The sequence below is a fragment of the Sorex fumeus genome, unplaced genomic scaffold (genome assembly GCF_029834395.1).
Source record: "Sorex fumeus unplaced genomic scaffold, SorFum_2.1 ptg000006l, whole genome shotgun sequence".
In the NCBI taxonomy this organism is placed as follows: Eukaryota; Metazoa; Chordata; class Mammalia; order Eulipotyphla; family Soricidae; genus Sorex; species Sorex fumeus.
In genome coordinates this window covers 22,076,109-22,100,145 of record NW_026606063.1, presented here as the reverse complement: position 1 = coordinate 22,100,145, position 24,037 = coordinate 22,076,109, and the positions used below count along the sequence as shown (strand labels likewise).

Below are 24,037 nucleotides of genomic sequence, written 5' to 3'. Positions count from 1 at the left end.
GCCTCATTATTTTCTTAGCTTAACTCTCCCCTCTTTTCTAATCCTCTTGGATGTATTCCTACAAAGACACCCACATATCGACACAGAGCTAGAATTTCTCTATTGTCGGTTTTATGCCACTAATTGCAGGTAAATAATGTCCTAAGACACCTCACAGATGTCTAACTTCTTCAGCATGTGATTAACCTTGGCTTGTGTACTTCAAAAGAACCTTCTGGGAAACTTTTCCCCACTGCTCAGAGAAAGGGAATTAGAAAAGGCGAGATCTGAAAACGCACACTCAAGTCAGCTAACACTCAGCTGCTTCACAGGCCATTTGGACCTTCCCTTATCTCAAGACTAGTGTGGGGGGAGCGGGAGTTGAATCTGAAATTAGCTCACTTCCCAACATATTACACACAATGTCAATGCGAAAACACTTTCATGATTCTCCGTACTCAAGATATTTCAAGGCCTTAGACTTTTAAGAAATGTAATAGTTATAGATTCCTCACAACTGTAAAGCACTTCACTGTACTTTAGCATAAAACGTTTGCACATGCACGATATTTTATCTTTGAAGGAATCATCAAATGAGCACTATTACTGGCCCTGCCCCTCCCAAATCATTTCAGGTTTTTCTTCAGTGATACTTTCGAGCTTACCTTAATGCAGAAATTATTTTTGTGATTGCACCACGTACGACATCCTTGGGTGAGATGTCAAGCGGGCCCACAGCCACCTCCAGCAGCTGCTGAATCATTTGAAGAGGCTGGCCGTCCAAACACATGGCCACTGCCTGATCGTGAAGTTTCCCTTGCTCTGATCGAGACAGATCATAGAGGTCACAGTATTTCCTCAGAATTTCCTGAAAAGATATGTTATTCAACACCTAGATATCCAACAGAAAATGAAGTACATCTGCCTACACGGACATAGGGAGACATTTACAAGAGTCTCACGACAAATACATTACTACTAGCACAAATGCTGCACTGAGAAACATGAAGAGTTTGGGCTCCAGGTCCGCCCAGCTTTCAGTGATCTCAAAGGGTCTGCAATCCCAAATTTCAGTTATCCGGAAAACAGGGATGAGTGAAAAGAGAGTTCTAAACAGAGGCTGCTGCGAAAGTGAAATAATATGAAAGACAGCCCATCAGCACAGCGTCAGGCATGCAGTAACGGCATAAAGTGGGGCTTTCTTTCAGTGTTATCATGCTACAAACACGTAACACCCATATATACAGCTTCGGAAGTTGAGGGAAGCATACATATTGTGTGTGTGTATGTGTGTGTGTGTGTGTGTGTGTGTGTGTGTAAAATCTTCAAGAAGTTTTAATTACCTCTTGCTTATCAAAAAGGCAACTGAAGACCAAAGGCATAACCTGCCCAATGTCACAGTCAACACAAATAAGGATTAGAATCCCCAGATTTTCCCCATGTCCATGTCACACTACCTATCCTTTGACAATAGCTCTAAGAATTAACGTGACAGCCAATTGTTTAAGAAAGAGAGCAATTGTCTTTCATTATATAACATAAGGTACTTAATGTTCTTGGGCACTTCATCTTAACATTTTCCAGGTTCTTTATTCACAGGTAATCCTGACTTTCCTGAAACGATGTGAAAAATCCAAGCATTAACCAGGTATCAAATGATATTAAAGAGCTACTGTCAATTTTTTAAATGTGATTGTTAACGATTCTATTTGAATATACATTTTGGAAATTGATATAAAAGTGTTTAAGGATAAAAATAAACTAGGATTTTCATTCCAATAGGTAAAGCTATGCATGACAAAAAGTATGGGCAATGCGTTGGAACCTACTGAGACAGAGAGCTGGGCACATGAGATTCTGTTTTAATGGTCTCCGTCTGGTAGAACCCTGTATCACACTCTGCAGTGCCTGTGATAAGTTATATAGGGCAACTGCAAATATAGTTAGAGAAGAGGGAGCTTTATTCGAGAATGCCCTCCTTCTGGAGAACATGAGTGGTTCCCAATTGGGTACAGGAAGAAGTTACACAAAAGGTGATTTCCAGAGTTAGCAAAAACAAACTAAAAACAAAAACAAAACACCTTAATAAAATAATATTCCACTCCGCAATGAAAAGACTCTCTTACTACACACTAGACAGAGCCTGGCTGACCGGCCGTCACACGTAGCCATTTGGGGGCTTTAAGTCGCAGCCTACTTGAAACAAATGACTGTTTTGGCTAACAAACCCTTGCTGCCATATATACTATTAGAACTGGTGAAAGACGGTACTTGTTCCAAGAAGAGGAATGACATTTCTCTAGATCAGAATAAATATGTTTGATTAAAAAAATAAATATTTGAAAGTTTTTATACTAATAAGTATAAATCACTTTTATTTGAAGACTCAAATTTTTCCCTAGTTCTCATAATTATGGATTATAGCATTGTAAATGTCAGTAAGATAAAATCAAGATTGGTAAAGGCAATTTCTTCTCTGTGAAGACTTCCATGTTGCTCTTCCCATTATTTAAAGTTATTCATTAGACGAGCTAATAGGCACTGAAAAATACAAAATGAAATAAAAGTGCTATCAAACTTCTAAATTCTCCCCATTAGTTTTTCAGGAGAAATTTGCATTCTCATACAAAGTTTGAAGTTTACCCTTTGTTCATTATCTAAACTCTTCTCCACAGACTGATCTGTCTCATCAGAAATACCTTTTTAACACGCGAAAACATAATCCAATGACAACATTAGCTCAAAGAAATATAAAAGAGGAAGTTAGAGGTCATTTGAGGTTTTGTTTTCTATAACATTAAAAGTACAAATGGAATACTACTACTGAGATATCTAAACACTGTTCTCATGTACACAAAAGCCATTTACTCATTGATTTACCGACTTTCCAGGGATGGAAAATAAAATTATCAGTTCCCACAACAAATACATCCCAAACACAATCTCCAAAGACCCAGAAGGGTTCCGATTTCCTCAAGCAGTGCCAACACTGGCCCAGAGTCTCACCAGGGACCTGGTGACGTTTGAGAGTGTTCTCAGAGACACACTGAGGATGAGAACTGGAAACCACTTGGTATGAGTGCACTGGTCAGTAGAAATGTGTCATCTAAAAGCAGGATAAGAGTAACACACTAAAAAAATAAACTGTTGAAGAAGGCAGCAGTGGTTATTTTTGAATTCTCTAAAAATTGGAGGGAGGGGTATAGGGAACAAATTATTCATCTGGACGATGAAACACCCACTAGCTAGAAGCAGAATTTGAAAACTATAGTTCTTATCATTTGTTAAGTCTCAGCAAGCACACTGGGTACAAAACAGGTTCCTCTTGTCCCGTCCTTCCCCTTCCTTCTCCAGCACCAACCAGAAAAGGGCCTAAAATCCTCTAGAAGGATTGCAGACCAAAAAAACTGAACTGCGTACCAAAGGATAATAAAGAAGTTAAAGGAAAAAGATTATAAGAACCACTTCCAAGTTTAAAAAAAAAAAAAGGATTGAAAACCCTGCGGGAACTACAAGGAAGAAAGCTTTTAAGGACAAATGAAAGACTATAGAACTGAGTGAGGGAGGAACCCCTAGAAGTTTCCATTTCATTACCTGCTCACTGTTCTTCAGAGAAAGGATGAAGCTGTGGTGGAGGGTTTCCAGGTGAGCGAGCGATTTCTCCAGATGCATCAGGGTATCTGCATAAGTGACTTTAGCATCACTAGTTTCTTGAAAGTCATCTTCTGCATTTCTTTTCCTTGGCTTCTCAATAAAATGTTTGACTGTCTTAATAGCCTTTTCCGTTATTTCTTTTCGTACCTCAACTGACAGCTTGAAAAAAAAAAGGGGAGGGGCCATTCAATAACAGTGAAACAAGTACCCTATGTATTACATAGAGACTTTTAATTTCTGCGGGAATTTTCTTTGTATATTTGGGGACCATACCTGGCAGAGCTCTGGTACTCAGAGACTATGCTATGCCAGGAATGTAATCCAGGCCTCCCACATGCAAAGTATGTGCTCAGTTCTTTGAGCTATTTCTCTGATCCACAAATAGCCTTTTCAATAAAGGATTAGTGAAGAAGAACAAAAGATGAACTTAAATATATACAAGTTCAATCAATTCCTATACTAATTTTTCTTTTGTGAAGAAAACAGCATTGTGACATCTGTACTATTAAATAAGAAAGAATTGATATTTTTTTAAGATTTTTTAAAAAGTGTATCATCAAAGCAGGTGAAGTTGGAATAAAATGAGTATGCCAATAGATTGATGGTACAGTGCAAATGTGAGTAATAAGTGAAAACGCTAAGTACCTTATGATCAATTACAGACAGAATATTAGTCATTGTCATTAGAATTTTTTACAAAACAGTACCGCAATTTGTGAAATGCTCAAGATAAAATTAAATTTTAGGAATCAGAAATCATGAAACTACTGAATATCTACATTAAAGTGTGAAATATCCTATGATTTGAAGATAATATATGTGATACTACAGCACTGTAGCACCGTCCTCCTGTTTTTCACCGACTTGCTCAAGTGGGCACCAGTAATGTCTTCATTGTAAGACTTGTTACTGTTTTGGCATATCAAGTATGTCATGGGTAGCTTGCTACGTTTTGCCTGTGGGTGGGATATTCTCTGTAGCTTGCCGGGCTCTCCGAGAGGGGCGGAGGAATTAAACCCGGGTTGGCCATGTGTAAGGCAAACGCCTTACCTGCTATGCTATTACTCCAGCCCAATGTAATATCAACGTAATTAATTTAAAAAAAATTGGTAAAGTGCTGAAATTCGGAACAATTTTGTTCTTAATTTTTTAAAGTTTCTAGAACAATGCTGCATTTACTCATTTCTTATTCACTCAAGAGCTTATAAAACTGATGGAAGTACCAGACTCCTCTATGTCACTCTGGGCCCTGTATGGACCATTTTGTTTCCCGCTAGCTCAGATACTGGCTTTTATTTGATGTGATTTTGGGTTCCCACCCAGTGATATACAGAGGTTACTTCAGGCTTTGTACTCAGAAATTACTTTGGGCAAAGCTTGGGGTACCATATGGAATGTCAGGTATCAAACCTGGGTCGACCACATGTCATACAAATGCTCACCTGCTGAATTTGGATCCTGTACTTGGGTTTTAACCTTCTGTCAACTACACAGGTATATTTTTATTATATTTATGTAATTCATGTAAATATGCTACATTTATGCCTTCACATGTATACACAATATGGTTTTGTAGAACAAATGCAAGTGGCTTAAGTTGTTCTGTCATTCGACCAATAGGTCTCAAGTATCTTTATTCCAAATCCTATCGAAAAAGGAGGCAAAAACATGAACCAGGCACAAAGAAATCTATTTTACATAGGAGAATAAGATGATAGTAAGGGGAAAATTGTTTAATTTCTCCATGATTTTCATAAATCTTACTGATCTATCTAAAATGAATTTATCTTGGAGGATGGGGGGGGGGGTGATGGGAGGGAACCTGGGGACACTAGTGCTGGGAAATGTACACTGGTGGAGGGATGGGTGTTGGAACACTGGATGACTGAAATCCAATCTTGAACAGCTTTGTAAAATAAATAAAATAAACTATGATATAAAAAAAATAAATGAAATAAAACAAATTTATCCAGACTCCACCTAATTCTGCCCTTTTCTCTTACACTTAGTTCCGTGCTATTACCACTCTCAAGTACTACAATCATTCTGCATCTTGGGGTGCAAAGCTGTGAGGCTCACCAAACACAAGCACTCCACAGAGCCAGCTACTTTGGAAAAACAGTCCCCTTGAAGCTAGTATGAGTGCTGTTCCAGCCAATGAATTAGGTAGGAGTGGGTGAGAACGATGTGTTATTCAGAGCCAAGGCAACAACCTACAAATATTTCTCCTTTCCCAGCTATGGCCACTGAGGAGGGTGCTGGTTCCAGATAGTGACAACCAACACAAATTTGGTTAGAGCTTCCATCAGCCTGGCTCACAGATGACTTTGAAGGGGCCAGAGAGTATAGCCGGTAGGGTGCTCGTCTTGCATGCAGCTGACCCAGGTTCAATTCCTGGCACTGCATGTGGTATCCTGAGCACCACCAGGAGTGATGCTGAGTGCAGAGCCAGGAGTTCAAGTACACTTACTTATGGTATAGCCCTGAAACAAATAAAAATCCCAAGTGACTCTGTATACTTTTGCAGTTTCATACTAGAATTAGACCATGAGAGGTGATTCATCTTTGTTGTGTAAAGTCACAATGATGCTGTTCATGTGTTACCCCAGTATGACGGAGCAAGTGGGACAATTTAAAGCCATAAATATTATGCTACCTTAGAATCAAATCTAATGCCTTCCTAGTACAGTAAGAATAAAGTCTGTCTTTAACATCCTACCAGGCTTCTATGACTGCCCTTCCTCTCATCCTACCCTCACTTCTCTAATCCTCTTTCCTCCCATTTTCACATTCTCCCTTTACTCCAAACCTAGTTGTCTAAAATTCTTCCCATTCCTTACAGTCCCTTTGTTTGACTGGTCCTTCTCCCAAATGACCTGAGGGTTCATTCTGGTACTTCCCTTCAGAGCCAACACAAATGCTATCCGAGAGGCCTTCCTTGACCAGGACAGAAAGACGAGTTGTTTCTATTTGCTTTGCTGTCACTGCTGTATTCCGAGGTCCCAGAACAGCGGCTCATGCATAATAAATGTTCAGTGTCTGAGTGAAGAAGTGAATGGATGGATAAATAACAATGCTTCAAAAAGACAGAAGAGCAAAAGCGGAGTTGCAGGAGTGACAAATCTTACGACATGTGGAACCACTTGAGAGGTTAGAGATAGCAGGGGTGTAAAGGGCCAGATAACAACATGCCAGGCTCTGCAGGTCACACAGCATCTCTGCAATGTCTTTTTTGTGTTATTTTGGTTTGTTTTTACAATCCTTTATAAAGAAGTGAACATCAGTCTTAGCTAAAGGCCACAGGGGGGCGGGGGGGAAGCAGAGCATATGGATGATAAGCCATAGCTTATTGACCCCTGATTTGCTATATAAAAAGCTACGGCTCGACAGATGAACTGATAATGGATCAATGACTTCAACACTGGGCTAGCTATGACATTTGAACAACCGGATTGAAAAGCCACTGATAGCAATACTTATGCTGGACAATTACAAAGGAACATCTTGGCTGGTTCACATTGCAAAACACAGGGTAGGTCAGGAAGACAGCTGGAAGGGTTGGAACACATGTCTGGAATGCGCAGGGCCCCAAATTCAACCCCTGGCACTGCACGGAACCCCCAGAACCACCAGGTGTAGCCCTGGTGGCCTCCAAGAATCGCCTGACCTAAGCCCCATGAAGCCATCAGATCTGTACTGCTCAGCAAAGGGTTGCTGGGAGTCACACCCCATTCCCCAAGCCCTGTCAGACATGCTAAGTTAGGGAATAAATGAAAACCCGGTAAGAGAATCTTATTTCAAAGAAAACTATGAATCCACAATTATCTGGGAAAAAGAATGCCATTCCTTCTCAAGCTGCCTTTGTGTCTCCTTCCAGAATCAGCCCCAAGTTCATGTCTTGAAAAGCCTTCCCTCTTGCGGGCTGCAGCAACAGTACAGGGGGAAAGATTTTTGTTCTGCATTTTGTCAACCTGGGTTAGATCCCAGGACCCCCAGGAACCCCAAGCATTGCCAGGAGTGATCCCTGAGTGCAAAGCCAGAAATAAGCTCTGAGCCCTGCCGGGTGTGTAACCCTCTAACCGCCCCCCCCCAATAAAAACAAAACAAAACAGAACAAAATATAAGTCTTTTCCTGATAATTCCTCAGCACGGTAAAAACCAATGTCTCTCCACCTTTCTCCAACTCAGGGCCCCTTCCAACTGTGTTTCCTTCCTGAGTCCCAACTCCACTCCTCATCTTGGGTCCCTATTTACACAATTTTCACCTGTGGCCTCCTTGGAATATACAGGGGGCCTCTGATGAGAAATGCTGGTGGAAACCCCTGTAAAGCTCGCTGTGCTTACCTGTATTAAAGAATATATCACAGTGATTAAAATCACTAGTTAACTCCTATATTCATTTCCCTGACTACACAATACCACCCTTCAGGATGGAAACTGCTCTTTACTTTGTGCATTCTAACACCTAATATAATGTCTAGCACATCAGAGACAAGCAGGAGGTAGGTGCTAAATTACTGAACAAGTCTGATCAACATTTGAGAGAGCAGGGGAAAAATTCTCTAGAAGTATAATGAAATGACATGTTTTTAACATGTCCCTGTAGCACTACACTGCACTGTCCTCCCATTGTTCATCGACTTGCTTGACCAGGCCCAGTAACGTCTTCGTTGTGAGATTTGTTGTTATTATGTATGGCATATCGAATACGTCAAGGGAAGCTTCCTAGGCTTTGCTGTGCGGGTGAGATACTCTCGGTAGCTTGCCGGGCTCTGTGATGGGCAGAGGAATCAAACCCGGGTCTGCCGGGTCGGCCGCGTGCAAGGCAAATGTCCTACCCACTGTGCTATTGCTCCAACATGTCCCTAGAAACGGAAATTTCAGAAAGGGCCAAAAGATTCCAATTTCCCACAGACTTCACTGTTCCTGGAAAAGGACCCTAAGATGCTCAAATTGCCAAAGGACATTTGAAAGGAGCAGAAACAAAACACAGAGAACAGATTATCATGAGGGAGAGGTTCCACTGAGAGCACAGTGGACATTTGCCAAGGGCTGGGTGCCAGTAACTGAGAAAATTAGGTCAGGCTTCTGCCCTTGGATGTGTCCAAGTCCAGGTGGAAATAGAGAGAGACAACACATTACATGGAAGTAGGATGATCCTAACACTGCAATGGGGAATCAATGCACAGTGTTACTTTGTTCTCTGAAGGGGATAGAGCAAGGGCCTGGGGAATGAGGAAAGGATTGCTGAAGACTTGCTCTAGGGAGAGTCATCAGAGGTGAGTTGGAATCAAGCCAGGAAAAGTGGAATTTCTGGAATGGACAAGGAGAGTATCATGCTAAGTGAAATGAGTCAGAAAGAGGAACAGACATAGTATGACTGCACGCATTTGTGGAATATAAAATAACATAATATCAGACTAACACCCTATGACTGTAGAAACAAGGGCCAGAAAGATTGTTCCACAGTTGGAAGTTGGGGGAGAAGGCAGCTGGGATAGAGAAGGGACCACTAAGTCAATGATGGTTAGATGGATCATTCAGGATGGAGAAATGTGCTGAAAGTAAATAAAGGAGCACACGTGATGGCTTCTCAGTATCTGTATTGTAAACTATAATGTCCACAAGTAGAGAGAGAGTAAGAGGGAAATTGTCTGCCACAGAGGCAGGGGGAGAGGTGGGGGAGGAGGTGGAGTGGGGTGTGGGTGGCGGGAGGGACACTGGGGTCACTGGTGGTGGAAAATGTATACACTAATGGAAGAACGGGTGTTCGATCGTTGTATGACTGACTCAATCATAAAAGCTTTATAACTGCATCTCACGGTGATTCAATAATAATAATAAAAATAATAAAATGATAATAATAAAAAAAGAGGAATTCCTGGAGGTGACCTGGTCACAGAGTTGGGGAAGAGAATCTGGCTGGCATGTAAAAGCTGCCAGGGCAGAAGGAACGAAGCAGTGGCCAGAGTGGAGGGTGACAGGAGACTGTCCTTTGGCATCTTCGTGCTGAGAAAGCCATCAGGGCGAACGGGCACAGTCCCTACTCTCCTTTTCAGGTCATATCCTCAAGAGGCATCCAGACAAAATTCATCACACACAGACACTTCCAGCTGATAAATGTTACAAAGCAGGGACATGGCTGCTTCCGTCCAAAGTCCACGACAGGACTTGGAAGATAAGACTTGGATTTCCGAAAGGGCAGGAGATGCTGGGTCTGAGATGCAGGAGAGCAGGAGAGCTCACTATATGCTCGTGCGAGGGTGTAGGTTTGATCCTCATACCAAATGGCTCCATTGGGTATGATCCTATATGAGCAAAGGAAAAGAAAATCCCTATGCAGAGGTGGAAGAATCATGGTCTATAATACTGTTTACATTCTAAGAGCACTGTCCTCCCATTGCTCATCGATTTGCTCGAATGGGCCCAGTAACGTCTCCATTGTGAGACTTGTTGTTATGGTGTTTGGCATATTGAATATGTCACGGGGAGCTTGCCAGGCTTTGCCATGCAGGTGAGATACTCTCGGTAGCTTGCCGGGCTCTCCGAGAAGGGCGGAGGAATCGAACTTGGGTCGGCCACATGCAAGGCAAACACTCTACCCACTGTTCTATCACTCCAGCTCTTATTATTTATTTTAATAAATAAAATATATATTTTTAACAATAGTTTGAAAAATTAAAAAAAAACCTGATTAAAAAGGATGCTCTCCTTTTAAGGTTCATGTTTAAAACCCACTCTATTCTTAGCCCTTCGCCCCCTCCTTCCATGTGTCAACACTTCAAGAGTAACCACAGGTTAAACCTAGTCCTGGCATGGGGGACATAAAAGTCAATGAAGTCACACTCTTGACTTCTGAGAAACACACCTCCGAAGGGGAAAAGCCAATCACCGTGATCAATACAGAACGTGACAGAAATATAATTTGCCCCTGCACCAAACAAAATGCAGGAGAGATTTTACACGGGTGGGTACGTCTTGACAGGGACGAGAGTTTACTGGGGAGGAGAGGAGGTGGCGTAAGGAGAGAGAGCAGCTCACAGACGAACAGGCTTTCACACCAGATGATCTCATATGGCTGCGACACTCAACTTTTCATACGAGCCACTAAAAATTGGGGCTCCCAGGACCTCTTGGAGTCTCGGGGTTGACTGTGCAGAGGCAGGAAAGGAAGTCACAGGATACAGACAGGGGGAAAAGATAAAACTTTTTTTTTTTTTTTTTGCTTTTTGGGTCACACCTGGTGATGCACAGGAATTACTCCTGGCCGTGCTCGGGGGACCATATGGGATGCTGGGAATTGAACCTGGGTCAGCCACGAGCAAGGCAAATGCCCTACCTGCTGTGCTATCGCTCCAGCCCTATGAAACATAATTTTTAAGGGGTTTATCGATTTATTTTTTTATTAGTGAATCACCGTGAGGTACAGTTACAGACTTACAAACTTCCGTGCTTATATTTCAGTCGTACAATGATTGAGTACCCATCCTTCCACCAGTGCCCATTCTTCACCACCAATGACTCCAGTATCTCTCCTACCATCTCCACCCCATTCCCCCCCCACCCCAGCCCACCTCTATGGCAGGAATTCCCTTTTGTTCTTTCCTTTTGGGTGTTGTAGTTTGCAAAAGAGACATTGAGTGGCCACTGTGTTCGATTTATAGTCTACATCTCCCGATCTATAGGCTCACATCTTCCAACCCGAGCGCGTCCTCCAAACACCCTTTACTTGATGTTTCCTTCTCTACCTGAGCTGCCTTTTCCCCCAGCATGTGAGGCCGGCTTCCAAGCCACAGAGTAAACATCCTGGTCCTTATCTCTACTATTCTTGGGTGTTAGTCTCCCATTCTGTTACTTTATATTCCACAGATGAGTGCAATCTTTCTATGTCAGTTCCTCTCTTTCTAACTCATTTTACATAACATGATACTTTCCATGTTGATCCACTTATGTGAAAATTCCATGACTTGATGAAGCATAAATTTTTTGAAAGAAATTCCAAACATCCCAGGCAGTGATTCCACCGAACTCCATCTCAAGTCCTATGCCAGAGGGAAAGTTGTACCCTCTTGGCCCCTGCATCCCAGCATGATGCCACAATTACCAAGTCACTGCTCTGGATACAGGGATATATACTATGTGCAAGTCAAGGATCTGTGTGTGTGCAGGCCAGAGCGAGAACTCAGGGGTCAGGGTGCATGGCTTAAAGGTGCAAGGACCCAAGCTTTATGCCTGGCACCTCACAGCACCCTGAGCACTATAAGGTGTAACCCTGCTATACTGCTAGGGCCGAAGCAGTACTGCATCATGGGGCCTTACACACTGAACCACCCCACGCAACTCCCTGTGCTCTGTTGAAGATGCACACACCCACACATCCTCAGCCCACAGAAACCTTCCAGCAGGAGAAGAGGAAGATGTTAAGCAGGGCTGGACCACCACGAGAGCCCTGGCAGGCCTGCACAGTCACCATTCAGCTAGTGCTCTGGAAACTGTGTGCCCCCAGCACACCCAAAGTTCAGAAGGGTCTGCGGGCAGACGGTTTTAAGGGACTCAATTTCTAAAGTTCTCCTCTCGAAGAGAATTCCTAAACTGAACTTCATGTGCCAGTAGGGAAGGTATCCCATCTGTTTTCTTCCTCTCATCAGCATCTCATCATAGGCTGTCCCCCACTGATGCAAAAAGGGAATCCCCCACACTCCCCCTGAACCCCACTTGGCCATGCTGTCCCCGAGAATGGCAAACTGAGGAACAATTCTGCACACTGGCATGCGAGAGTTTGCCTGGGACAGGAAAGCACAGGTCTTTGTGCATAATAGAACATTTCCAATTCTTTGCTTTCAACAAAATTTATGAAGGCTCTAATTGAGTTGTCAGCTGATAAATGATTAAAAATAATTTTTAATAATAGATTGCTATATGAGGTTTGGCTGATAACTTGGAGGGCACTCAAGGAACTGAGTGGCACTGCTATGACAAACTCCATTCCCATCGCTGTGAGCAAGTTTTTTTTAAAATATTCATAGCCACAAAAATGTAAAATGGTAAGAATTGATGTTAAATGTAATTTCAATCTAACAATAAGTAATAGCATCTGAGGGCACACAAGCCAATTAAGAACAAGGTCTAGAGCCTTACCCCACTTAGCTATATATTTTAAATATCACTTTACTTTTTATAATTCTTATTTATCAAGAAATTAACACATTTATGCAGCTCTGATCAAATGTACAAGGCAATAATTGAACCAATAACTCAGTATAGGGTAATTTTAAAAGATAATCTTAACAGCCTTCTGATCACAAGAAAAATTTTAAATTTCCATTCCTATTTGTATCATTTTTAATGCAGATGCAAGACTCTGAAACATAAAAACGCTGAATTATGACAAAATTACAAGAAAGTGAACCACAAACACTCTCAGCACAAAATGAGTCTGTCCATACTCCAGCGGTAAAGGATTTGATGAGAGTCTAATCAAAGTCGAATAATGAGGTTTCTAGCAGCTTAAGGCATGTTTTGGGGATGACCACAACCACTTTTAAAATGCATGACCAAGAAAACTTAGAGCTGCCAAAAGAATGTACTGTTTATTCCACTATTCCCCAGATATAGGTCAGAAGGCTGGGAAGGCCCCAGAGTGCCAATTCAGGAGCAATGAGTTTAGAAAGCTTGTCGTTAAAAACCATCCCTCTGGCCCTTTGAGAAGGAAGTCTACCACCCAGAATGGGCTCCTCAAAGGCCTGGATGCTGCCTCTGAATCGCAAATGTTCAAAAGCCAGCCCCTGGTGCCAGCCTCTGTGGGAGGGTGTGAGTCTTCAGTTGCAGGACTTGCTCCAACAAACATTTTCTGTCATAAAGACAGGTAGACAAGGCCGTTTCTTGTCCAGATAAATGGTAGTTAGCAAACCCAGGTGGTCTTGTCACAGGGACCAGACCCAAGTCCTGTAGCACACACTTCATCATGGCAAGTCTTCTGTCTTTTGGTCTGACACAGCTGATTGCGTTCACTTGGAGGCTCTACCCTGCCATAACAGTTATCACTAAATAAAATGACTTTACCAACATTTGCTCGTGTCCCATTATATTTCTCTTTGACAAAAGAAGTAGAGTAGAAAGAAATACCGTGGATACAAAAAAAGCAACAACATGCCTTTACTTTTAAAGCCACTACTTCATATATTGTATCCTTGACGATAGAAAGGTTCAACTTTGAAATGGGAATATCATATTTTAGCGTGGCAAGTGCTGTGTTCTGAATGTGCTCACCCAAATTCCTAATCCCCAAGAGTGATGGTGTTCATAGGCAGGGACTCTGAGAAGTATTTAAGCCTCACTTGAGGTAGAGCCCTCGGGAGTGAGAAGAATCCCATCTTACAGATTCCCAAGAGGGTCCCCATGAACCACACAGGGACACAGAAAGTGCCCAGGAAGGATGAGGGAGGCTCACACTACAGCTGGACCCAGCTGGCTCCTCCAGCTTGGCCTCCTATCAGCCAGAATTGTGGGTGATGCATTTCTTTTACTTACAGGCTGTGCACTCTTTGTTATTTTACTAAAAGTTCCCAAATGAATTAAGACATCAAATGTGCAAAAGGATAACCAAGCTATTTCTGAGTCATATAACCAGGATATTCAAGGTTCAGGAATAACAAATATATTCTTTTAAATTTTAACTTAATGAATCATCATGAAATGCCATTATGAACTTACAAACTTTCGAACTTGCGTTTCAGTCATGCAATGATCTAGTACCCATCCCTCCACCAGTGCCCATTCTCCACCACCAATGCTCCCAGTATCCCTCCTGCCATCCCAACCCCTTCTCATCCCCTGCCTCTGTGGCAGGCACACTCCCTCTTACTGTCACTCTCCTTTTGGGTGTTACAGTTTGCAATACAGGTTCTAAGCGACCATCAGGAACAAATGGTTCTAAGTCACTGCTTTGGAGCACTGTTTTCCAGAAGTGTGATCTTCATGAAGTGTGATCTAACCTGCATTTGAAACCAACTGATCAAGACTTCAGCAACGTGAAATCCCAAGTCTTTTTAGTCTAACAACTGTGTATGCAGGAAGGCATAAGGATTTATGGAAAGAAGTCTAGGTTTGGGTTCAAGATTAATTATAATCGCGATGAAAATGACTGATTCGTTGAAAGCTCTGTGGTCTTTCAGCTCCCAACTGACGTATCCATTGGCCAGTAGTGAATGTAGAAAATGGCTGGAGGAGGATCCTGGGACTGGAGGTTAAAAGATAAGAAGTGGTCGGAGCAGTATTATAGTGGATTGGGTGCTCGTATTACAGGCAGCCAACCGGGGTTCAATTCCTTTTGTGCCATATGGTCACCTGAGTACAGCCAGAAGTAAACCCTGAGCATTTCTGGGTGTGATCCAGAGCAAAAGACAACTCATCTGGGCTGAAGCGATAACACAGTGCCCTGACCTAGGTTTGATTCTCAGCATCCCATATGGTCCCCTGAGCACCACCAGGAGTAATTCCTGAGTGCAGAGTCAGTAGTAACCTGAGCATCACCGAGTGGGACCCAAAACAGAAAAAAAAAAAAAGACAACTGATCAATGCAAGTGTCTAGATAGAATGTAGGGGACTGTCAAGTTGGAAAAAGAAGAAATTTAGGTGTAAATGACACAGAAGATAATCAGTTGTTCACAGCCTACTGTAGATGGTCAAGTGTCCATCATATCAATGTTCATCATATCAACTGATGGACACCTGATTATCTACAAATATTTTCTACTCAGGATCCATAGTTAGAAATGCACGGTATATCAAAAACTCAAAACCATAGTACACACATATACACTTTTGTGCATAAATTAAACACAAATACAATTCCTTAATACAATCCCCCATGTGGTAAAACTAAATTCTGATATTCTCTACTTTTAGTGGAAAATTTTCTTTTTGTTTTTATTATCACATTCTAATCATAAAAACCATTATCACTGTCACTGTCCTCCCGTTGTTCATCGATTTGCTGGAGCAGGCCCATCAACATTGTGAGACTTGTTACTGTGTTTGGCATATGGAATACGTCACAGGGAGCTTGGCAGGCTTTGCCCTGCGGGCGAGATACTCTGGGTAGCTTGCCGGGCTCTCTGAGTGGGGCAGAGGAATCGAACTCGGGTTGGCCATGTTGGCCGCTTGCAAGGCAAACGCCCTACCTGCTGTGCTATCACTCCAGAAATCACTAGTGGACTAAAGTTCAGTTTGTAAAATACCTGGAAATATTTCCAAAAGGTGAACTGTGGGGCAAAAAACATCAGGGATAAAACATTAACTAAGATTCAATTGACTTCATTAAAAAAAAAAGAAGCATTTTTATGTTTACATAAAATGACCTCACAGTATAGCTCTCTGTGTGCTACTACTGCTGTTCTGCACATACACTTTATTTTTAAGCCTGTTTTCCCTCCAAGATTATTAGGCCCATGGGTGCAGGACCCATCAAATTATTTTGTTGTTGTTGTTGTCTTTTTTTTTTCCCCCAGCCACACATAAGCAGTCTCAGAGCTTATTGCTGGCTCAAGGCTGACTCCTGGGAGTTCTCAGGAAACCATATACGATGGTGATGGAGTGAACCGAGGCAGGTCGCATGCAAGGAAAGCGCCTAAACCCCTTTACTATCTCTCTAGTCTCCCATAGTATTTCTTTCCCTTTCACATGCAGTACTAAGAATTTTAAGAATGGTTCTTAAATTGTTAAGTAGAATATTATAAAACAGTATCTTGAACAGTACAGAAAATAAAATTTGAGAATTCAAAATTATGTAACTTAGTAAGTTAGATATTCGATTTCAAAAAAAATGCGCATTGACATATTCGATTAGACACTTAACTGGACCCGGAAAAGAGGCCAGGACAGAGCACATGCCTAGCATGCTTGAAGGCCTGAGCCCCCTGGCACTGCGTGCTCTGCCCCGAGCATCACAGGGAATGGCCCTAGGATGAACAGGTGCAGTCCCTCAAGACAGTCACTTTTTTTTTTCTTTTTTCTTTTTGCTTTTTGGGTCACACCCGGCAATGTACAGGGGTTACTCCTAGCTCATGTACTCAGAAATTACTCCTGGCAGTGCTCAGGGGACCATATATGGATGCTGGGAATAGGACCCGGGTCAGCGGCGTGCAAGGCAAATGCCCTACTGACTGTGCTATTGCTCCAGTCCCAGGACAGTCACTTTTTAAAAAATAAAAACAAAAATAAAAATCAATGTCATAAATTTGTTCTTCTGCATCATGAGTTGTGTATATAATAAAAGTAAATGATGCAGGAAATGGAGGGTGCTATCTCTCTGCCTTTGGTTTTGTACAATAAGCAAGGAAATATCATTCTTTAGTAAAGCACAAGTGGCCATCTCTTTTTTTTAACAATTCACTTTCAGCAGTGATATCAATTAGTATGGTCCTAAGCTTTCCCAAAGCTTAAAAGCCACCTGTATCTTAATGGAGAGTGGCAGGAAGTATGGAAGGAATGAGTGAAAGACGACTACAATAGGTAATGAATAATACTATTCATTGTTGCTGTGCGTCACAGGATTTTAATAGGAAAGCGACCATTCTTCCCATTTACAAATCTATTATACACATGCACATACTAGATAACGCAGGCCATTAAGGTCACTTTAAGTCGATCCACTCATATATCTCAAAACTAAGTGGAAATATAAAAAGTCATGTTATCCCAACACATAAAACTTCTTAGGATCACTCAAAACCAAATGAAGCTGTTGCTAGATAGTTGAAATTGGGCTAAAAGGAACTGGAATGTCTTTTTTCCTTTTTTAAAAACTCTAAAGTTATGAATGAAACAGGCAGAGGAACAGAGAAAAAGCAGGAGGGGAACCGGTTGATAACTCGGTCCTTAATGGTGCTGTTCACTCCATCCTTCCCCATGTGTGATCCAAGATTATGGTTTCTCCTTCACATCCACAGCCCGAATCCAGTCTACTAGCATGGGGTCTGTGCAGGACGGACCCTGAGCTGCTCCAGGAGTTGGTCCTGGCAGAAATGGATTGTTCGGGGGGTGGGGGTGGGGGTTCAGTCCTCTCAGTTCAGTAATCCAGCCAAAGTTAACCAGCATCTGGCATACCTGGGCCTGCAGGGACTGGTTCAGGGGCATCCAGTCTGCATAAGGGTGAGAATTTCTGTTTGTGACTGAGGGGCACTTTCTCATTCTATGTGGCTGGACATGAATTAGGGAGCAATGCAGCCCTAATTACTGCTGGTCAGAATTCTGGAATCAAGAGTTTAGCTTGAAGCTAAAATTCGAGACAAGAGAGCAAAGAGATGGAAATGAATAAATGGACTCCCTAAGGACTCCCCGAGGACCACCCCTGGCTGGGTCGGCCCACCCTAAAGATAGTCACACCAATGCACTTTGTGCCATAGTAACCACGGCATTTTCTGGTACATGAAGGCAATTTAACTGGGTATTGACTTACGTCAGAAAACATTCTAAAATCAATCTATATTAAATTGTTGTGGTTGTTATTCATTATTCAGGGGAGAAAATTTGGAAGGAAAGAGGATTTTCAGAAGGTGTATCTAGGTGGAAGCCCTGACTCTAAACCCCTCTTTCCCCTCACATACTGTAACTGAAAACACTTAGAATGTCCTGAAGATTTATCAAGATTCGATTCAATTCAATATGCTGACAGGCCATAATACCAACACATAGTTTCCCAGACTTCCTTGAGTCATTGTTGATTGAGAATTCTTGTTTTCTGCTGTACTCGTAAAGGGAATTTTAAACACCTACTAACCAGTGTTCTGAATCCCTCACAGTATTTTTCACATCTAGAAGGCACAAAAATTCCTCACCAAAACAAGAAAAAAAATCTCTTGTCAGATCAGATATACAAAACAAAAATTGGTTAGACTATTAGTGAAACACTCTGCTAGGTGTTCAGTGAACAAAACGTTCAAAAGTAGGTGTAAGTTCCTCAATGCATGGTTTTAAAAATGCACTATGCAAGCATGTGTCTGTATAAGGAAATTATCATCAATCCAGTGAGTGTTGGACTGCTCCTGAACATCTCTCCCAACAGAAACTGGAATAGCTATCATATTGGGACATGACTATCTCTCGGCTGCTGCCTTCTCTTCTTTTCTCTAATCATCATCGAAGATCATCAAAGTGAAATTTCAAAAGAATCTGACAGTGCCTCTAGTGGATTACAATTTGTGACTAATCAATGAAATCTAGGGCAAATACATACAGGAGAGTTTTCATAACCAGGCCTGTTCATCTCCAGTTTCACCCCTACCTTTCCATTTATACCATATTACTTACAGCTATCTGTAGGGTATTTCAAGTCTTTATTAAAACTGCTTTATTAAAACTGTGGGAATGTCCACTGGTTCAGCCCTTCTGGAAAACAGTATGGACGATTCTCAAAAAATTAGAAATTGAGCTCCCATTTGACCCAGCAATACCACTCCTGGGAATATATCCCAGAGAGGCAAAAATGTGTAGTCAAAGTGACATCTGCACTTGTTTGTTCATTGCAGCACTTTTTACAATAGCCAGAAACTGGAAGAAACCTGAATGCCCAAGAACAGATGACTGGTTAAAGAAACTTTGGTACATCTACACAATGGAGTACTATGTAGCTCTTAGAAAAGATGAAGTCATGAAATTTACATACAAGTGGTACAATATGGAAAGTATCATGCTAAGCGAAATGAGTCAGAGAGAGAGGGATAGACATAGAAAGATTGCATTCATCTGGGGGATATAAAGTAACAAAGTATGAGATTAATACTCAGGAATGGCTGAGATCAGCACCAGGAGGATTACTCCATAACTTAGAGGCCAGCCGGGTATCCTAGAGGAAAGGGCAGTTCAGATAGAGAAGGGAGCACCAAATAAAGGATGTTTGGAGGATCCTCCCAGGAGGGGAGATGCATGTCGAAAGTAGACTATGGACTGAACATGTTTGCCACTCAATGCCTCTTTTGCAGACCACAACACCCAAAAGGAGAGAGAGAACACAGGGGATTGCCCTGCCACAGAGACAGGGGGGATGGGGGGATGGGGGTGGGAGGGATATTATCCATGGTGGTGGAAAATGGGCACTGGTGGAGGGATGGGTATCTGATCATTGTATAATTGAAACCAAAGCACAAAAAATTGTAAATCTACCACTTTAAAAAAAATAAAATAAAATAAAGGGGAAAAAAAAACTCAAAAAAAAAAACCTGCTGCATCTTTCTAGACTTTTCTCTCTTTCAATCTTTCCCTTTGTGGAACTCATCCAATGAAAATTATCATTTGTTAAGAGTCACCGAAAATATCTCTTTTACTATGGAAACCTCCCTCGGCAAATCCTCATTCTCAGAGACTCAACTATTAACCGTTTCTTAGTTTCTTCTTGCACATTAAGATCCTCTATCAATTCGACCCTTTCCTTGTTTACCTATAGTTTATTTGCTCACTCATCTACATGGAATTGCCCGGGCTATCAACTAGACACAAACAACTGGCACCCTGAGGTGGCTACAATCTTCCTTTAGCACCAATAATTGAACAAGCAGTTGGCACCAACCAAGAGAGAAAGGCACCACTTTTTTATTATAAATTCTTTTCCTGCACAGACTAAATAAAGTATTTATGAAGTAGAAATTAGGAGATAAATCTCTTTGGAAGTTTGAAAGATAGCTGCGGAGAGGAGCAAGTTTAGAGATGAACAGAGAATGGATGTGGGAGGAAGTCCAACTGCTGAAGACAGTGGCTGAATGATTAGCTACAGCAGACCGGGGCAGGCAGCCAGAGAGAGACGAGCGCTTCAGGCAGGAGGGTTTCATCAAAGCCCTTCCTACGATTTCAGGTTAAAATGTGGTTTGGTGTTTGCTGTACCTTGCTCTGAGATCAGTTATGTATTCCTCTGCCTTCCAGACCTGCACTTCAAGGCTGGAGCACGTACTTCGAGCACTGACACCTGAGGAGGGCGGCCTGGGCATAGGAGCACACGCCAGGCAGATGCTCGGGAGCAGAGGCCTCACCATTTACAAATGGACAGCGCCCATGGCTTCGTAAGCCAATTTTCAACCTCTTTTACTCAATTATTACCTTGGCCAATTGGAAATCATTTTTTAAGCATAAACAATGAGTTTGCAGGATGTCAATCAAGCTGATAATCACAGTCACCCAAGGGGCTTTTATAGTTAAATTTCTCAGGCAAGGGAGGGAACTGAGAGCCAGACTTGGTAGCAGACGCCTATGTGAATCCTAACTTCATCATTTCTAGCACAAAAAATACGGAAATAGTTATCTAACTTCCTTGAGCCTCAGAGGCTTGATTTTTTTTAATCTGTTAAAATTATGATAAAATGTACTGACTTCAACAAGACTGGGAAGATATCTCAGTAGAGCACTGTCATAAATATTCTCCCCTTTTAAAATACTGGTCAGAAGGATGATATGAAGAGATGGAGAAGAATTTAATAAACTAGGATAGCCTTTTGGATGGAAGCGTTAGTTTCTTATTGCGAGAGGCTAACCCTAGCAGAATTAGTCCTTAAATAAGGTTTAATAGAAGCTCCTCGGTGCTATATTTTGAAGGACTACTATACGCCCTACAAGCTTCCAGAACATTAGCTCTAAATCAGATTAAAGTGGAGTGAACAAGAGAAAAATCTAAATAAATCTGTCAACAGATGTACAGTTTTTGTTTAAACACTGTATTTAGCACAGGTTTCAGAGTACAGCAGGCAGGTTAAAATCCAGGTTAAATGTTAGCAGCTGAAGTTCCACAGCTTGTCAGAGTCTGAGTTTTGTGATTCGTACAGCAAAGGTGGCCTCATTTACCAAGAGATGCAGGCACAGCGCCTGGTTCCTAACAGGAACTCAGGTGTTGCTTCTTCTAACCCACCCCTCTAAATCACCCTTCTTCAATCCAAGTCGCCACCCACAGGTGTTCACTGACTTCTTACCTCTCCACTCATATCCAAACTCTTTCTTTAGGGGACTCATCAAATTATGCCCATATGAAGCAAGCAAACCTACCCACTTACCAAAGGTAAGACAAAGTTGTTTAGCGACTCACGAACATGCAAACTACTTAATTATGTCCTGGGCTTCACTTAGTTCAGTCAGAGTGACACAGCCTCTCTTTTCAATTACTAAGAATGGCATCAGGGAATAAACTTCAAGTATGGATTCAGAAGTCCTGGGCATAAAAATGGACTTGGACCTTTCCTACTGATTAAACTGTGTACAACAATCCTTAAGGAACCTGGCTTTCTGATTGAGATACTTGCTTAGTAACAGTCTTCACGAGATAACTGTGACTATCAAATGATCTAATGTGTGAGGAAATTATTAAACTCATTCAGTTCTCACTTGATGACACCTTATATTCCTTGCTTGGATTTTATGAATGTTTTTCTTGTAGCCCGTAGAGTGTTAGTTCACTGGAAGCAGAGACCACAGAACAAATTTTCAATTAGTTCTCTTCAGAGCACTAACAAAGGGTTGGAGAATAGAAAATGCAGCAGAAGCAGCTATACTGATAATGGTAGTAGGTATTTCCTCTATTACTAGTGCTACTAATGCCTGATTCAAATTGTTGTAATAGGGCTGGAGCGATAGCACAGTGGGTAGGGCATGTGCCCTGCACACAGCCAGCCCAGGTTCAATTCCCAGCATCCCATATGGTCTTCGAGCACTGCCAGGAGTAATTTCCGAGTGCAGGAGCCAGGAGTAACCCCTACGCATTGCTGGGTGTTGCCCAAAAAGAAAAAAAAAAAAAGAAACTCAGTGCTGAGGACTCCAAGTCAGAAGAGAAAGAGACTTGGAGCCCCGTTTGCTGAGAGGGTTTCAAGTCTAAGCAAAGATTAAATTATTTGGTTTACTTTACTGCAACCTAGATGGAATTGGAAGGTATTATGTTAAGTGAAACATGTCAGTGGGAGAAGGACAAATACTGAATGATCTTACTCATCTGTGGTATAGAGAGAAGTAAAACAAGGGGGGGGCGGGAAGGACAATATTAGATGGTAACAAACTGTTGGCACTTGATTACAAAATTGAGATTATCGTACAGCGAAGGAAGGCGTAGGGAAGAATAAAGAGACAAACTACAGGTGACAAAGAGACTGAGATCAGGGGTCTTGGGTACCTTGGTGGTGAGACACAATAACGTTATACAAAAATACCATAAACTTTAGCACTACTGAACCCATGTTACCTAAACTATAATATAAAATAAAATCCCAAACCCCAATCACTATATTAACTACTTTCTACAAGAAACCATGTATCCAAACTTCATACTATTTGTACATTTAAATATTGCTAAACTCAAAAATATTCAAGTATGTTTTATAAACATGTAAAACAACCTATTAAAGATAAAAGCAGGCTCCTGGAGAGAGAAAAAGGCAAAGCACCGAAAGGCAGGTCAGAGTGTGGATAGTTCACAGGGTCTGAGGGCCTCACAGCTACCAGTGTGTGTGCGGGGCCCTCGGGAGGCCGAGGGTCCTGGTGGGGCAGGTACTCTCTAGGATGTCTGTGTGCTTCCCAGTGTGTCAACACTGCCACTCTTGGAAAAGACTGCACTGTAGTGAGCTCCTCTCTTGCATGCACTCTCAGCTGTTTTCCTCTTTTCCCCGCATGAACTGAGAAAACAGAGGCTGCCGGGAGACCCAAAGTCATCTCCAGTCACATCCACCCACCAGCTCGCCTGGGGGCCTTTTAGCCCCACCATCCTGTCACTGTTACGGGGAACCAAGCCGGAGTCTAGTCAAGACGGATCATTCCATCTGGGCTCCAGGTCCCAGACATTCTCACCAAACACGGCCCAGAGCCCTCCTCCCCCCTCCTCCCCATACCATCTTGTCATCTTTCCCCATTTATTATGGTCCTTTCCATTAAAAAATACAGATGTTTCTATTTTAAAACTATTAAAATATTTAAAATTAGGGCCAGAGAGATAGCACAAGGATGGAAGTGCTTGCCTTGTACCAGGCTGACCCCACTTAAATCCCCACATCATCTGTGGTCCTCCCACCACTGTTAGGAGTGATCCCTGAGCACAGCTCGGTGTGGTGTAAACCAGCCCCCTGCCCACCACCAAAATTCTACTTGCCATTTCCTTCTCCTCATCCCCAATTCTTAATAGTAGAGTGTTTTAAGGCTTGATCCTGTATCAGATTTTCTTCTGTACTATCTTACCCTCTGAAGAATTTTATCTGGTCACCTGGTGTGACTCCTTTCTGTTCACTGACAATTCCCAAATCTATTTCCACAGCCCAGCATTCTGTGCAGAGCTATGGATTCATATATAAACCTGCCAGTTAACAGCCAGATGTGCATGTTTAAAGAGTATCTTATCATAAACAAACTCATTTTGAGATAATTGTAGGCTTACGCGACATTGCAAAAT

At 42.0% G+C, this 24,037-nt stretch overlaps 1 protein-coding gene across 1 annotated transcript in view; it reads right to left on the bottom strand.

The window, feature by feature from the left end:
* NBAS (NBAS subunit of NRZ tethering complex) overlaps nt 1-24,037 on the bottom strand; it is a 389,024-nt gene that overhangs the window by 56,613 nt on the left and 308,374 nt on the right. The window contains exons 45-46 of the mRNA XM_056124489.1: nt 3,574-3,792; nt 645-847 (exon numbers count right to left, since the gene is read on the bottom strand). Of these exons, the coding sequence (XP_055980464.1) occupies nt 645-847; nt 3,574-3,792 (422 nt within the window). The remainder of the gene's footprint in view (nt 1-644; nt 848-3,573; nt 3,793-24,037) is intronic.